A 17,034-nucleotide genomic window follows, 5' to 3' on the forward strand; every position below is an offset into this window, starting at 1 on the left:
CTGGACAAGCTGGGGCAGAAGCACAGAGGAGTGCGGTCACGGTAATTCAGGGAGAGGTTCTGTCGCTCCAGGACCAAATGACTAGACAAAGTGAAGAGAGCTGACTGGGCTCAGCTCTGCACACAGCGGTTCTGAACCAACCATTGGAACTAACTAGCAAGGAGGCCACGCTCACTCGCTCGCTCGCATCGATCAGGAAAGCACAGGGCAGCACAGGCCAAGGAACACGCACAGCGAAACTCTAGGATTTCTGAATGTACCTTGATTGTGAAAATTAACCAAGGGCGGGGGATGAAGGGTCTAAAAATCACGCTGCTTGTAGGGTTCAACGGAACTTGTAAGTTCCTTGTCTGCGAGGACCTGGAACTGCCACAGAACAAAAGCATCGCGCCTTCAGGGGCTGAGGACGATGGTTTAATTAATACTGCGTCGCCTCTGCAAGGAGAAACGCAGGTGGCCTCTTGGGATGAAACAAAAATACACCGGCCAGTGGTCATCCCTGCTGTCCTTCCTCTCTTCTCATTCCACATCCACCCCTTTCTTCTCCCAAAGCTCAGGGGCACGGTGGGCTGGCTTTGAACAGCATGGCTGGGAGCCTTGACTGTCAAGTTCACACCAATGACAAAGCTAGAAACGCCTGAACTCCACCCTTCTGTCCGCAGCCTCGGGAAGTGCCCCCCGTGTCCCTCTAACTGCCCCCCCCCCCCCCGCCCCATGACAGACAGGCCGGTCCTTCTTTGCTTGAGAAGCAGGGCAGCGTTTCCCGATCACAAACCTGCATTTGCAGTGAGGTGAGTGTGTGGTGGCAGAAAGCCAAGGAGAGGAGGAGAAAGACCCCCTTTCAGACCCGGCGGGACGAGGGTTTGAGCGTTGTGAAGCAGTCCCAGTGCTTTAGGGAGGAGCGGTCCAGACTGCAGGTCAGGACTCGGGTTCAGAGACCATCATCCATCTGCCCAACCACAGGCTGGGAGAGTGGGGACAAAGAGGGGCTGTGACCAGCGGGGACCAGACAGGTTCCTAATCCATTAGGGAAGGCTCTCCACTGCATCTTCGCTCACAAAGGATGAGGAACTGGCAAGAGAGACTCTCCTAAGCCCCTTGACAAAGAAGAAAGGGGGAGTCAGGGAACCCCTGCAGATACCTCTCCCAGCCCCTCAAAGAGCTGATGGCGCAGGGATCTAGTCCTGAATGACGCCGAGGCCACCCGAAGGAAATAAGAAATGGAGACGGGACTCCTCTCACGGTGCTCGGCCGGGCGGCGGGCTGGGCAGAGCGGGCATGTGCCCTGGTCTGTAACTGAGGCAGGCTCACAGCTGCTGCCGGGAAAGGAGCAGTGCCTAGAGAACTGGGTGCTGTCCCCCCCTTCCCCCAGAGCCAAGCGCTCTCTACAGAGGCAGCTGCCGAGCCAGGGCCGCGTGGGCTCGGTCTCTCAGCAGCCCCAGAGCTCTCTCCAGTGTCCTGGGAACTTGGCTGTGGCCTCGCCTCAGAATGTATATGGGTACCAGAGAGACCCCAACTAACTGCATACCCCAACCCGAGTACTGGTGCTGCTAATTCACCCAGAAACATACAAACGGGCAATTCACAACCCAGAAGCTCCATGTGAAGACAATTTTGACAGTTGGAGTCAGAAACCTAAGCTCATTCTATGACAGGATTAAGTAACTTCACTCATTCTTCTAGTAAGGTGTCACTGAGCACCCACGTTGTGCAGGGGTGGGAGCCCCATGGCGGACCAGACAGGCACCTCCCTCATGGAGCTAATGGTCCGATATTTAAAACTTTATCTGTTGATTTTAAACTGGTAGAAAGGAAACTGAGGCTTTGGGTTCTGAATGAGCTACACGATATTATTCTCCCCCAGGTGTTTATTTGGGGCCTTCCCGTGGACTTAACTGCCTGCTGGGGGAGGAGAAGGCAGAGTCCGAGGAAGTGGGTTGGGCAGCGGAGGCTGAGAGCATCCAGGAAGTGGGTTTTCACACTGTGCTCATGGAGGACCAAGCAGGAGCCCAGGGGCCACCGCTGAGCCCAGAGTGGCTCCCGTTACCCACCGCCTAACGGCCTCCTGGTGTATGAAGAGGAGCTACAGCTTTAAAACATCACACACAAAAGGGGAAGCACTAATTTTCGAGTTCCCCCTGCGTAAGGCACTCGTGGAGAAAATGAGACCAGAAAAGGGAAAGAACTGCTCAAGGTCACAAGCCAGGTCTCAGATTATTGGTCAGCTGGTCTCAAACAACTCACCAGAAACTAAAACGACTGCAGGTCAGGACTCGGGTCCCCTGGAAATTCAGAGTGCGGGTTGTGTTTGCGTTTGTTTTAATTACCAAGCAGCCTCTGGGGCCGGCGGGTGGAGTCAGAGGAACACCTGTCCCGGAGGCTGTGTGGGTGCGGTGGCGGGACGCGTTGCCAGGCCGCTACTCTTTCCAGTGCGTCATCTTATGATGGCACCCGGGACACGTTCAGCGGCACTGACTGGGGCGAGAGCGGCCTGCGTCCAGGCACTCACCAGTGCGGGCTAATTTGGGAAATGATTCTTCTGCAAGGTCATGAATGACTCATCTTTACAGGCCTCCTATCAGGTCTGCTGGCTACAGGGAATCCCATTCAAACCACCTCTGCCAACAGCTGCTCCGGAGACCAGGGAACGTTTGGGTTGCTGTGGCTGGTTTTTAAAAACATATTTAGCCAGTGTTCATGCTATTCCTTAGCTCCTTAGAGTACTGCTAATGTAATTAGTATTAGTAATATCATATGCAGGCTAAAGACCACTCTGGGCCCTCCTTAATCTAACTAAGAATATTTGGGGGAGGGGGTCAGAAAGAAAGACAGGAACAAGCATTAGGATAGAAAGCTGTGTCCTCAGCAACGTGAAAGGCTCTACGCAGTGCTCTGAAAAGGCAGAAACGGGCTACGGCTGTGACCCTGGGCAAGTCACCAAACTTCCCTGGCAAGATGGGGATAAGCAGCCCTGCTCTAGCCCTCAGGGTGCTGGGGCGATCGGGAATGAGGCCATCATCAGTGCGCTCTGAGAGCCACAGGACACTGGAAATGTCTGACACTGTTGTGATGTCACCCTGGACTGTGACCAGGGGAGCCAGGCTCCCTGGGCTCTGTGCCACTGCAAGGCCCTAAAAGTGTCCCACTTGTGGAATGGATTGCTAATGGTGGAGAAAAAGGAAGTGCAAGATTTGAGGAGTTAGAAATTGATGGGGCGGGGAGATGGGAAGAGATCAACCAATGACCTCATATGCGTATATGCATAACCCATGGACACAGACAATAGGGTGGTGAAGGCCTGGGGTAGGAGGTGGGGGCAGGGTGGGAGAGGTCAACGGGGGGGGGGGGGGGGGGAGAGAACATATGTAATACTTTCAACAATAAAGATTTTTAAAAAATTAAACTTTTAAAAAACTGATCAAAATACAGTGACTGCTGATCCACAAGGACTCTTTCCTAGGCCGAAACAAAGCCAGCCCATGTGGCAGTGCATGTACTTCCTATTTATTCTGAGAAAATTCATCATAACTAGTTACTATGAATGCAGTTGGGGTAAGTTTTTCTAAATTATAATAAAGCATCCTCAGCCGTTTGAAAAACATGGCACTTGCGTGTGACACCGTGTTAATCCTGCCCACAGGCGTGGTGCCCGGGTGAGCCCTCTGCTTCACCGGCCCGCCCCGAGCCTGCCCACCTGCCAGAGGTCCTGAAGGCGCAACTCCTCCGCACTGGTCTGCCGGGTGACATTCTCGGCCCTGTGTCTGATGGGTGACATTCTCGGCCCTGTGTCTGATGGGTGACATTCTCGGCCCTGTGTCTGATGGGTGACATTCTCGTCCCTGTGACGGCTGTTCTGTCTGCCCCAGGCAGAAGGGAGGGCCCAGGCGCAGGGATGGAGAACAACTCCAAGCCTGAGGAGGTGCTGGGTAACTGGAGGCAGGAAGCGATGCGTGAGCAGCTGAGAGCATGCGTGAAAGTGAAGCCCCTCTTCTCCTCCCCACGCTGTGCCAGCTAACACGCCTCATCCTCCACGGCTCACCTTCGTCCCTCAGAGGGGCATCCCTGACACCCCCCACCGGAAGGCTGACGTGACCCCTTGTGACCTCCCAGCGCCTCCGCATTGTCTGCTGAGGTCCCCAGGGCCTCGTACGGCACCTGACAGAGAAGCTCAACCAGGAAATCGAGGAATAAATCAATGAAGAAATGGGGCGAAGCTTTCAGTGCAGCTGGAAAGCCAACAACGCAAATGGTTTCCCCAAGGAAAGGGGATGCAAACTCAAATATCCATGGTCCAAGCGGGAAACGGTGGGTGATGGCTGGTGGCCGGGTAGGGCCATCCGTAGTGGCCGCAGAGGAAGAGGGCTCAGAGCTACCAGAGAGTCTCAGTTTTCAAGAGAACTGGAAACCTGGCATTTCTGACCGACTTCCTGATTTTAAATAGTGGCCATCGATTCTTTCTTTTTCTTCAAGAACACTGCAGATCAAACACAACCCGTCTGTGGACGGAATCCAGCCCACAGCCACCAGTCTGTCACCTCCACTCACAGGCAATAGCTGCTTACGTATGGAACCATCAGGGCACCAGCCCCTCCTCCGCCCCGTGTCTGCTGGAAGCATGAGCAGCTGAGGCCCACCACCACCGTGCCCACCCACAGCCGTGTTCCCTTTCAGAACCAGTCCCTCTGCGTTCCTAAGGACCCGCCCCCTCTCCTGGCCGGTTCTGCCCACAAGCGCCCCGCGGAGCTCCCTATTCCAGCTCCCCAAAACCTCTGGCTCCACTCTCCCCTCTACCTCCTCATTACCTGTGAAGATACCAGAGTTCAGAAAAGCCCGCCTCCACCTCGCCCTCCTTCCTGGCCCTCCAGTCAGCCTCCTCCACCAAGCCGAAATGGACAGGCCCGTCCAGCAAACTGACCCTCTGCAGCCCTCTGAAACCCAGGGTGTCCTCCCCGCTGAGGCCCGGGGCAGACGACTGGGAACAGCCTTCCTGTGTCCCTGTGCGATGGCAGGCCTCACAGGAGGGCAATGCGAATGCCCGGCGGGCGCCACCCACGCCAGGCACTGCTGAGTAACTGAAAGTACTGAGGAGCAGCAGGGCAGCCCCAGAGACCTCCCCCGGAGGCTGAGGAGGCCGCTGCTCACCAAGGACGGGTCCGGATGGAAGAATGGGCGCGCCTCAGGGCCCCACGGATGGATAGAGGAGTTTTCTCTTACACCCCAAAACCCTGGGTCCCTTAACACCTGAGCGGTGCAAGGCCTATATTCAGGGAGAAGGGCTTAGGACAGCCGTGGGCAAACGACGGCCCGCGGGCCGGATCCGGCTGTTCTATCTGGTTCTCTTGCTCTCCCCTCTGCTCCTTTACTTTGAATTTATATTAGTTCACACAAACACTCCATCCATGCTTTTGTTCCGGCCCTCCGGTCCAGTTTAAGAACCCACTGTGGCCCTCGAGTCAAAAAGTTTGCCCACCCCTGGCTTAGGAGCATGTGTGAGCAACACTTCTGTTGCTTCACGTCAACAGACGCGAGTACCAGTGACTGTTCGCTGGGCGCCAGGCTCCGTGCCTAACCGGGCTGCTCACTTGCTAACGGGAGCCCTGCTGCACCCAAGGGCCTTGCCTTGGCACGAAACGCTCCGCTGGCAACTCACCAGCAGGTCCGTTTAGAAACTCCAATAGCGGCTCAACTGGGAATCTTGTCGCAATGCAAGGGGACGTCCACGTCCAACGACCAGCAGACCCGAGGAAGGCGCACCCTTGGCTGCAGGGCTGCTCCGAACTTCCTGACGGCTGTGTGAACCACAGCAACGACCCGACACCTCGGCCAGCTCCACAGCAGGTGCCAAGCCGGCCCTGCTGCCCTCAGAACGCTGCTTAGCTGCCTCTCCCCAAAGACACCTCCTCCTGAGCTCTCCACAGCCCTGTCAGCCCCTTGCGCTCTGCTCTCTCCCCCTCCCCCGGGGACCTGTACCCCCTCTTCAGAGCCAAACACAAATGCTGTCCCTACAGAGCCTTCCCCTTGCCCTGGGCCCTGACCGTGGGAACAGCACGGTGCATGCGGCCACGGGCCAGGTGATGCTAGAGCGGGCTCTCCCGCCTCAGACAAGAGGCACTTCCCGCCCTTGGCATCTCACTGCAGAGCCTGGTAGAGGGGGTGCCCCGAGAAGGCCCACGGAGAAACTGTGCTGCCAGAGACTGGCCTCAGGCCTCGGGTCTCCAGGTGATGAGAAGGCCAAGGGAGATGCATCCCATCCGGGGGGGTCTGAGCCGTGGGAGCTGCTCTGGGACCACAGGTGCTTTTCCTTTCGCTGTTCCTTTCCCAGGATTTCCAGGTTGTTGACAATGGACATACCCTGGCTGAGCCAAAGCATACCCTGCTCGTGTTATTTTTAAAGTAAATTATCCAAGTTTCCCACCACGCAGAGGGTTCCTGAGAAACGCTTCACAGATTAACCCAAGATATTTCGGGAACAGCACAGGTGCAGGGCAGCAACTCGTGGCCACTGGTCAAGGGCTGAAGAACAATGAGGGCGCCCAGGAAGCAGCGCCCGGAACCGAGGGCCCTGGCCTGAGGAAGGCCCCTGGGCCGCCGGGCAGAGCCCAGGCCTCAATGCCCTGCCGCTGCCCTCTTGCTGGGTGGCCTGCAGGAACTCACTGAGTGGCCCCGAGCCCGAAAAACCCGGACCACGCTCTAGCTCACAGAGAATCTGCAAGGGTTTAGTAAGCAATACGTTTAAAATGCTTAGCACAGAGCCGGATATATAGAAAACCCTCAATAAAGGCTACAAAAAAATAATGCCCTTCCTGTGCTTAAACCACAGCCTGCAAGCTGCACTGCCTTCTGGGTCCACTCCCGGGCGCATCGCAGGAACGTATCCTGGTGTGACCTGGGGAGCACCAGCAACTTCCAAATCCGTGCAACCTCCCCTCGGCAGCCAGCCCCCTGAACGCCTGCCTTCCGGGCTCGGCGGCCACGCTAAGGGGGCACCCCAGGTCAGTCACCCAGGCTGTCAGGACAAGCAGCCCTGCTCACACGGGAGCCCTGGGCTGCCCGCCCGCCTCGCCTTGGGCCCAAGGGTTCGCCCTGCAAGGTGTCGCTGGCTCATGAGCCCCGAGCCTCACCGCATCCTTGGAGAGACTATGCCCGGTGCAGGCAAACACCAGGTGGGCGGGAGGCCGCTCCCCGAGATCTCCAGGAACACACAAAGAGATGAGGTTTGCGTGGAGACATCACTCCCCACGCCTGGCTGGCGCCCGCAGCCCTGCTTCCCCAGCGGCGCCGGAGACCCGAGGAAGCCTCGGCCGAGCCCTGAAATGCCAGACGCCGCCGGCCGCGTCCTTTGAAGCCACCGAAGTAGATACTTCTGGTTAAATTTAAACTCGGACTCATTAGAAATGACACATTGTAAGGCTCAGCCCTGTCTCCGCCTGAGAGGCGGCCGCCTGGCGGGGCTTGGGCGTTGCAGCCACCAGGACACGCGGCCGGGCGTCCCTTCCCCGTCCCAGGTCCGAGCCGTTGTCTGCGAGCCCCGCGGAGGCCAAGCGGCCGGCGGGCCCGAACCCCGGCCGCGGGGCCGCGTCCCCGAGCCGCCCGGCCCCCGAGCCTGCGGCCGGCCGTGCGCCCTGGAGAGCGCGGGGCGCCGCCTGCGCGGCCTCGGAGGCGACGGCGGAGGCGCCCGAGCAGGCCCCGCGGCTCCCTCCCTCCGCCCCGCGCCGCGGCCGCGCATCGCCGGCCCTCCCGGCCTCACCTGCTTTCTCGATCCTGCCGGACATTTCCGGGCTGCGCCGGAGGCCGAGGCCGCCGCTCCTCGGGCCCGGCCGCGCCGCTGCGGGAAGCCCAGCCGGCGCGGCCGCCGCTCGCCTCGGCCCTGACTCGCCGCGCCTCAGACCCGCGCCGGCATGGCGGGCTCCGCGGGCCGCGGCCTGTGCGCTCGGCTGGCGCGCTCCTGCCCGCCCGGGGCCGTCGCTCCCGCCGCCAGCCGCCGCTCTGCCTTCTCCGGTCCCGCCGCCGCCGCCGCTGCCGCTTCCCCAGGCCCGCGAGCCGGCGCAGCGCCGCGCCGCCGCCGCCCGCCGGGCCTCGGCCGCGGCCAGAGCGCCACCTGCCGGGCGTCCGCCGCGCCGCCGCGCGCCAGCGCCCCCCGCCGGCTCGGAGCCGCTCTGCGCCTCCCGCTCGGAACGCAGCGCCCCCTGCCGGCCCGGAGTCTCCACGCCCGTGCTGGGGCTAACCAGCCCGCTGACCACCTGGAGCCTTCAGGCCAGGTCCTGGGGTGGACACCCACCCGGGACTCCGCGTTCTGCGCAGGCCAGAGTCTCCATTCCAGGGCCGGGATTGACACCGCATCCCCTCCCACCATCATCCAGGACTCGGCTTCCTCTGCAGGCCAGAGTTTTCCGCCTGGTTAAGCAGGCCCACAGTCCAAGGCACAGGGCTGGTCCCTCCTCCCAAGACCTGGGTCTCAGCAGCCCCTGCTAGCCAGTCACCTGGCCAGGCCTAGGCCTGACCCCACCAAGACTCAGTGCTCCCAGCCAGCCCAGAAGCTCCAGACCTGGGACTGACTGACCTGACCAGGGGTTCAGTCGGATCTTACCTTCCCCTCCCCCTTCTGAGACTCAGTAAACCCCGGGGGCAGAAGCCACCTGGCCAGATCTGAGCCTGACTCCACCCAGCGTTCAGTGTCCCCAGAGTCCCCAGAGTCTCCATGCTAAGGCCTGGACCCAGCCCTTTAGGACACAATGACCCCCTAATGGGGACCAAGGCCCCCTCCAGCCTGGAGCTGGGCCTTGTCTAGCACAGGGATGCGTTCCGCAAAAGTCCCTGAATTAAGAATCAGAGGTCCCACTGGAGCTAGGCACCGGGTTCGTTGCTGTGGGTCCTGTACGCAGGTAATTCTTCCTCCAAAGAAGTTCATATTCTGGGGCATCAAAATAAATCATATAAGACAAGTATCAACAAAAGCAAATTTTAGTAACGCAAGGGGTCTTCATGTATGGGAAAATCTCCTGTCCCCTGCTCACTGTTCTTGACCCCAAGAGAGAATATACAGAAGTAACACAAAACCACCTCAGCTGATTTCCCCCCCTGCTTCCCTCGAGACATGTAAATTAAATGATCTGGTGCTGGGACAGGATCTCCGAGAGATGCAGGGAGAAGGAAAGGTGGTTGATGTTGCAAGAAATTCCTATTTGCATCTCCCCCACACTCTGCTGGGTTCACTGATTCCCGCTGATCTGGCAGAGACGGGGGCACCTCCAGGCGTCAGGCCCAGCCCTCTCGGGGTCGAAGGCAAAGCCAAAGGTTGACAAATCCATTTTTCTCCTCGATCTGATGAATGGCGGCTCTGAGCCAGAGCGGCACTGCCCAGCTTCGTTGGCAGCTTCATTGCCTGGCAAAACTGGCCCCAGGCCCACCTCCCAGCACTCCCACAGCGGCCCCCAATTCCTCCAGTTTCTGAGCTAAGAAGGGCCAGTATTTTAGGTCCCAAATCCTAAGTGCAAAGCAGATAATCAAACTGATTAATAGACCCAGCCAGGGGTTCGTTAGCATGTAACCAACTATATTTAATAAACCATGACATATCAAGTGACAGAGATCTTTCAAACAATAAAGTGCTTTACCACAGGCCATTACTATGCATAAGGGTCCAGGGCACTTGTTTAATGGAGCTTATTCATCAACAGTGTTTCTGTCTAGAATATTCTCTCCCTTCCCCTCCACCGGGCTGCTTCCTAGTCACCTTTGGCTTCTCGATGTGAGCGTCACTTCTACGGGGACCCTCTCCCCCGTGGGGCCACCTCCCTGCACTGGTCAGGACACTTGCTTTCACTGTCAGAAACCGGCTCAGCTGAATGAGGGTAAACGTGGGGTGTGTTGGCCATCCCACCAGCAGACCTGCGGCACAGCCAGGACCAGCGCCGCCCCCTTGGGGCTCGGAATCAGCCACAGAGCTTTCTGGTCGGCTCTGTTCTCAGGGGCTCTTGCTCCCCACGGTGGCAGAGTTGGGACCAGCAGGCTCTCGTTCGCCTCATTTGAGTCACGTGCCTGCCCTCGAGCCAATGACGGCAGGCCAGGGGGTATAGAGCTGTTACTTGGCCAGCCCGTGTGGCTCAGTGGTTGAGCTTCGACTCATGAACCGGGAGGTCAGGGTTCAATTCCCAGTCAGGGCAAATGCCCAGGTTGCAGGCTCGATCCCCAGTAGGGAGCATGCAGGAGGCAGTCAATTGACAACTCTCATCATTGATGTTTCTATCTCTCCCTCTCCCTCCCTCTCCCTGAAATCAATGAAAAAAAACAACAACATAAAAATAAAATAAATTAATTTAAAAAATCCCAAAAACAAAGATGAATGCGGCCTAGTCTCCAGGAGCTCCGGGGCGCCTGGGAGTGGACAGTCCCTGTCAACTCTTCTACGAAGTGGCTATGGTGGGCGGTCCAGCAGAGATGCCCGCTGGCTGTCGGGGTGCGGAATTCGTTTCTGTTTGGAGCAACAGGAAAGGCCAAATAGAGGAAACAAGTGTTTCAGTGACTCTAAATGGCACTGTGACTTTGTTTTTGCTGGGATGTTGCTCATTATTCCTTCTTGTGAGCAGGAGGGCCCAGCAGTCGCCCACACCCCAGAGTCCCCCCCCCCCCGCCCCCCCCCCAAATGGCTTCTTCCTGACCCGGTGTGTGTGCTCAGGAAACTGGGGGAGTGTGCTCAGGCGTCCTCCAGGGGCTGGGGGCAGATGTTTGGGTTGTCTCTGGAGATGGAAACGCGCATCTCCCAGGCGGATCCCACAGAGCAGGCAGCAGGCGGGCTTGGTGGGACCCCCGCCCCGCTCCCACCAGTGGGGACTTGCGTGAAAGGTGTTCTGCCCGTTTATACAGGCTTCGTGCTGAGGACTCCGAGGCTGGCAGGAGCAGACGCGCACAAGGTGAGCACAGCTTTGAGGATCTGGTTACCGTGCGACCGCTGAACTGCCCGAGTCAGGGGGCTGGGTGCTGTCACTTCCTCAAACAGTTGGGTAAACACTGCAGATGGCCCGCCGGAGGAGGAAATGGTGCAAGAAATGTACAGGGTCGTTAGGCAACAGCAGGCCCACTCGCCCACGTGCCTCCTCTGCCCCCTAGTGGGCATTCAGAATTCTGAACTCCCTGCTTCGAGTCATCTAGAAAAAGCAGCATGCTATCATCTTACAAATCTTTACGAGTTAGTCACAGAAACTGCGTGCCATCGTTAACACAGCAACGCAGAGAGCGATGCAGTGGACGTGACGGCCTCCTCTTCACTCATGAGGGGGGAACCGTTGAACGTCTACCCTCCCAGACTTTTTCCTGTTGTTTTTTTTTTTTAAATATATTTTATTGATTTTTTACAGAGAGGAAGGAAAAGGGATAGAGAGTTAGAAACATCGATGAGAGAGAAACATCGATCAGCTGCCTCTTGCAAGCCCCCTACTGGGGATGTGCCCGCAACCAAGGTACATGCCCTTGACCGGAATCGAACCTGGGACCTTTCAGTCCGCAGGCTGACGCTCTATCCACTGAGCCAAACCGGTTTTGGCACTTTTTCCTGTTAAGATACATCCATGCGCTCATGGGCAGGGTATTGGATACAAGTGGGTTTCAACGGTCCGTTCCCGTTTACATGACAGACGCTGGCTAAATGCTCACCGAGCCATTTGCTGGGCACGTCCCCCGGCCTCCCGTGGTGCGGCGGGGTGTGGCCACGGGGACAGCGGGCTGCGGCATGCGGCTGACACAGTGACTGCCACTCCCGCGCCCAGCCCTTACGCGCTCCCGCACCTGCTCCTCTGCTCTCGCTCTTCTATTTCTGCTGGGACGTGTGCTGGTGATCGATCGGAGGAGGCTGGGGCCCTGAACGGCTGCCTGAGCAGGCCCGCCCCTCCCCCTGGGCCTGCATGCCACGGTGGGACTGCGGCTTGAGCAAGCAGTGAGGCCGCACTGGCTTTGCCTAGCGGCTAGCCCACCCCGTCCAGTGCATTCTACAGCTTGCACTTTCTCATTAGATACACTTTTTCATTAGGTATAAATAGACAGGACATCTTTCACGCCAGGACATACAAATCTGACACTTTTTAACAGTTGTATAGCATTATGGTATAGATGTATCAAAATGTATTTAATCATTCCCTTCTTGATGGGCACTTACATTGTTGCCAATTTTCAACGTTATAAACAAAATTGCAATAAATTTCAGTGTTGGCATAGCGTGTGCATTCATACGGGTACTTCTGTAGGGCAGGTTCTTATACCCTATTCTTTCAGACTAGAGGCCCAGTGCATGGATTCGTGCACGGGTAGGGTCTCTAGGCATGGCTGGCGATCAGGGCCAATCTGTGGGTCGACTGGTGGGGTGATGGGGTCGGGAGGGGGGGCGCCCTGCACTGGCACTTGCCTTGGCTGGCCTGGGGCCTGCAGGCTGGGGACAGCTCCTGCATTGATCGTCTGCCCCCTGGTGGTCAGTGTGCGTCATAGTGACTGGTCGTTCTGCTGTTCAGTTAATTTCCATATTAAGCTATTTTACACTGAGTGGCCAGATTATTATGATCTCTGAACACATAATAATCTGGCCACTCAGTGTATATCCTATATAATAAAAGGCTAATATGCAAATTGTCTCCTCGACCAGGAGTTTGACCAGCAGGCAGGCTGGCCAACCACCCACGTCCCCTCCCCCTGGCCAGGCTGGCCAGACCCCACCCATGCATGAATTCATGCACCGGGCCTCTAATATATATATATATATATACACACACACACACACACACATATGTATATATACATACATATATATATACACATACATATATATATGTGTGTATATATCTGTATATATACATATATGTATATATATGTATATATATATGTGTGTATATATATATATACACACATATATATATATATATGCGTTCAGAGGTCATAATAATCTGACCACTCAGCGTATAGGATAAGGACCCAGAAATATAACCTGGGCAGTGGAGAATGATCTAGAAGAATTCTATTTGGTCATGGCATGCATTTGCAGAGGTACTAGGGTGCAGTGTTTAAGATGCTTGAATAAAGAAAGAGCCAGGCCCGAGTTCTGGTCCTGCTATGTGCTAAGCAACCTTGTCCAGGTCACTAAGCCTCCGTGTACTCGGCTCCTGGGGGCAGTACTAACACCAGCCTCACAGTGGCGTTTCACCTGTAACAGGTGTTCCAGAGGCCGCCTGCTCCAGAGGAAGAGGGAAAGGCACGCAGTCACGGGCGCACTTTCTCCTCCCCATCTCACCAGCCAGATTAAGCAGCTCCTCCTCCCTGGGGCGCAGGGAGAGGCCAGGAGGGTGGTGCTGCCTGAGCCCCTGGCGCATGAAGAAGCAACTTGCATCGCATAATAAGGTTGCATCTGTTTGCTTAATTCCTGACACCAGAAATCCTTGTACACAAGCACAGGCACCTGTTTTCTCTTTTAAAGTCACTTTGGAGCAAAAAGTGTAATTACTATTATTATTATTATTATTATTATTATTATTATTATTATTATTATTTGTAAATATGTTTTTTGGTGGGCCACAGAATTTTAGTAGTTAATGTGCCATGAGATGAAAAAGCTTGAAAATCAATGTCTCAGCCGTGGCTGATGTGCTCAGTGGTTAGAGCATCGGCCCTCGGACTGAAGGGTCCCCGGTTCGATTCCGGTCAAAGGCATGTACCTGGGTTGCAGGCTCAGTCTCCGGCACCGTTTGGGGCACGTGTGGAAGGCAACCAATTGATGTGTCTCTCTCACAACGCTGTTTCTCTCTCTGTCTCTCCCTCTCCCTTCCACTCTAAACATCAATGAAAAAAAATATCCTTGGGTGAGGATTAACAAAAGAAGAAGGAGGAGGAGGAGGAGGAGGAAGAGGGGGAGGAGGAGGAGAAAAGAAAAGAAAAGAAAAGAAAAGCACTCTCCTAGACAGATGAAGCATGCAGAGCAGTTTGGGCCAAAAGCCCCCTCCCACTCCCCCTCTACCCCCCCCCTTTTCCCACATGACTTTACGGCTCCTAGAGTCTGGCCCCGCCTCCTGCAAAATCCAAGAACCAGAAACAGCACCCACAGCTTTTCCCTTGAATTAGAACAGGCGTTACTGCCCTTTTCATATTAGTAAAGCTATAACCCTTCACTGAAGGGGAGAACGGGAAAAGTACAGGCAAGCACAAAGAAGGGGGCAAAAGCCACAATCCTGTACTGCAGCTTTGAACTAAGTACATTTCAACAAAGAAGCCGTGGGGGGTGCGGGGGGGATCGTCTGGGGCTGTGAGACAGCGAACAGGAGCAGCACTCCTGGCACCGCCTCTGAGCCTGCGCCCCACCCCCCCAATCTCAGGAGGCCCCACAGCAACCCCAAGGCCTCCTGTCCTCGCCCCTGCCCTGCGCTGCCACAACAAGCAACACGCCTGCCACACTCCCTCCCTCCCATCTCTTGGCTTTCATTTTATTTTTCTATTTTTAAGGTGTAACAGACATAGATAGAGCAGGGTGATCTCAAGCGTGCAGCTTGAAGAATCTCTTTTAAAATATATTTTTAAATTTTTATTGATTTCAGAGAGGGAGAGAGAGATAGAAACATCAGCGATGAGAGAGAATCATTGATTGGCTGCCTCCTGCACGCCCCCTACTGGGGACCGAGCCCCAAACCCGGGCATGTGCCCAGGATGGGAATCAAACCCGGGACCCTTCTTTCCACAGGCCGACGCTCTATCCACTGAGCCAAACAGGCTAGGGCATTGGGCGGCAAACTCAGTAGTCAACAGAGCCAAATATCAACAGTACAACGATTGAAATTTCTTTTGAGAGCCAAATTTTTAAACTTAAACTTCTTCTAACGCCACTTCTTCAACATAGACTCGCCCAGGCCGTGGTATTTTGTGGAAGAGCCACACTCAAGGGGCCAAAGAGCCTCATGTGGCTCGCGAGCCGCAGTTTGCCGACCACGGGGCTAGGGCAAGGAATCTTTACCTGTGTGCAGCATCCGCACAAAATCGGGAACACTGTCAGTGCTCCCCCTCTCAGTGCCGCCTTATCACCTCCTAATCAGAACCCCGGAGGGAGGCAATCACCATTCTGACCCCACCGCCGGAGAGTCCCTGAGCCTGGCTTTGAACTTCAGATACATGGGGAGTTTGCGGCATCTTTCCATCGCCCAACATTGTCTGAGACTTTTTTCCAACACGACGTCCGTCTTTTTCTCAGCGTGCGTCTATGAGATCCATGATGCTGCCCCCTGCGTCCTTTGTCACTGCTGCCTAGTACTCCGCGGCGTGCAGCGTGTACGATGCCACAGAGCGTTCGCCCGTCCTGCTGGGGTGCATGTTCGGGCTGCTTCCAGGTTTGGGCGGTCTCAGACATGCTTGTGCCTGCCCTCTGGTGGACATGTGTGTGTGTGTGTGTGTGTGTGTGTGTGTGTGTCTCCGATTTTCAAGGGCACACCCAGGAATGGAATCCCTGGGGCATAGGGCGCATGTCTAGCTGGCTTTGGAACCTATGGCCAAACATTTACCCCGAGGAGTGTGCGGATGTACATTCCTGCCTGACTCTTGGCTTTTAGGGTGCGCAGTGATGATGGAGGCCGTTGCAAAACATACGCCTGGGAGGCGTTTCAATAAGTCCTTAAACTCCGTGTAAGTGCTGCTTCGGATCTGCAGGTGACACGGGACACAGTCTGGGCTGGAATTCCATCTTCTGTTTTCCTTCTCCTGTATTCATGCTGCCTCTGCTTGCTCCACACACACACACGCACACACACACACACACACACCTGTGCGCACACACCTGCACACCTGAGCTGAGGGGCCAAGCGAGGGTTCCAGGCTGCCCCTTAACCCAGCCCGATCCCTAGGCATGCCCCTCCCCCGGGCCGGGTAAGGTGTGTGGGCTGACGTCTTTCGGGGCGGGGGTTCATCACGGGTCCCTTCCCCACAGCACCTGGCTGCGTGAGAAGCCGCCCCCCCCTCCCCCCGCAGCTGTAGAATGCGGTGGGCGGAGATGACAAGGCACCGGCAAGACCTAGGCCCCTTCCACCACCAGGCTGGCCAGTCCTGCGCTGAGCGCCACTAGAGGGCAGCAGAGTCCCGCAGAAGGACAGCGCCTCCGGCCAGGGCCGCCCCGAGGGAAGCGGAGAGGGAGCAGCCGGCCTGGCTTACACCTGTCCCAAGCCCCACTTTTCTCTCTTCTCCCCTCCTCCTACCCTGGCGTGGAGGGCTGAGCCCTGGGGAGGAAATCCAGGGACCCCTTGCCTCCATCACTCACTGACCTTGGGGTTTGGGGAAAATGGTTCAATCCTCTGTGCCCGTTTCCATTCCTGCAAAATGGCAATAGTAACCCCCTCCCTCGCTTAGTGGGTCTATCGTGGGGCTTAATTCTAGAAATAAATGAACAATATGATCTACTGAGCGATTACCCGCTGCTGGACGCGGGCTGGGGCCTCGGGAGCCTTCTCTCCAGAATCTCACCACCGCCCTGGGCAGAGCTCAGAGGGGAGGGCGGGTGGAGGGTCCAGCAGCGACAGCCCTCCCCCCTCACACCACAGCCCCCCACGCAGGGCACTGCACTGTGCCCACCGGACAGACGGGGCCACGGAGGGACCAGCCAGGCGTCCACGTGGCAGGAGCCAGGCTGGGTGCCCTGCCTCACCCACGCAGGCTGGCCACGGGGCCCCCGGTCAGAGACGCAGGGCAGCACTCGGTGACCACTGGCGAGGCTGGCGGCCTCCTGCACGTGTGTGGCTGTCATGGCGCGGGGTCGTGGGCACCCCTGGTGGAGGGCAGGGATGTCGCTGCATCGCGGGGGCGCCCTTCACCCCGCACACTGCGCCTCTTTCCCTGCCGTGGGAGTAGGTAGAAGGAAGTCAGTGCTTTGTTATCGATGCCCCTGGAGGTGCCCAGCGGCCTCTGAGGGGCAGTGGGGCGGGAGGCCGTGGGGTGGAGCCCTCCCCGCTCCTACAAGAGCAGCCCTTACAAGCTTGGTGCATTTTATTCGTTGAAAAGAGAGCTCCGATGCTAAAACTAACCCAGAGG

At 56.8% G+C, this 17,034-nt stretch overlaps 1 protein-coding gene across 1 annotated transcript in view; it reads right to left on the bottom strand.

Annotated features, from left to right (window-relative positions):
• The window catches only part of RAPGEF1 (Rap guanine nucleotide exchange factor 1), a gene marked incomplete at its 5' end in the record, with an annotated part of 110,451 nt that extends 101,143 nt beyond the window's left edge, over positions 1-9,308 (bottom strand). The window contains 2 exons of the mRNA XM_080668343.1: positions 7,748-8,247; positions 9,247-9,308. Coding sequence (XP_080524469.1) covers positions 7,748-8,247; positions 9,247-9,308 — 562 coding nt within the window. The remainder of the gene's footprint in view (positions 1-7,747; positions 8,248-9,246) is intronic.
• Between the last annotated feature and the right edge of the window lie 7,726 nt (positions 9,309-17,034).

The sequence above is a fragment of the Plecotus auritus genome (genome assembly GCF_963455305.1).
Source record: "Plecotus auritus genome assembly, chromosome: 5".
NCBI lineage: Eukaryota > Metazoa > Chordata > Mammalia > Chiroptera > Vespertilionidae > Plecotus > Plecotus auritus.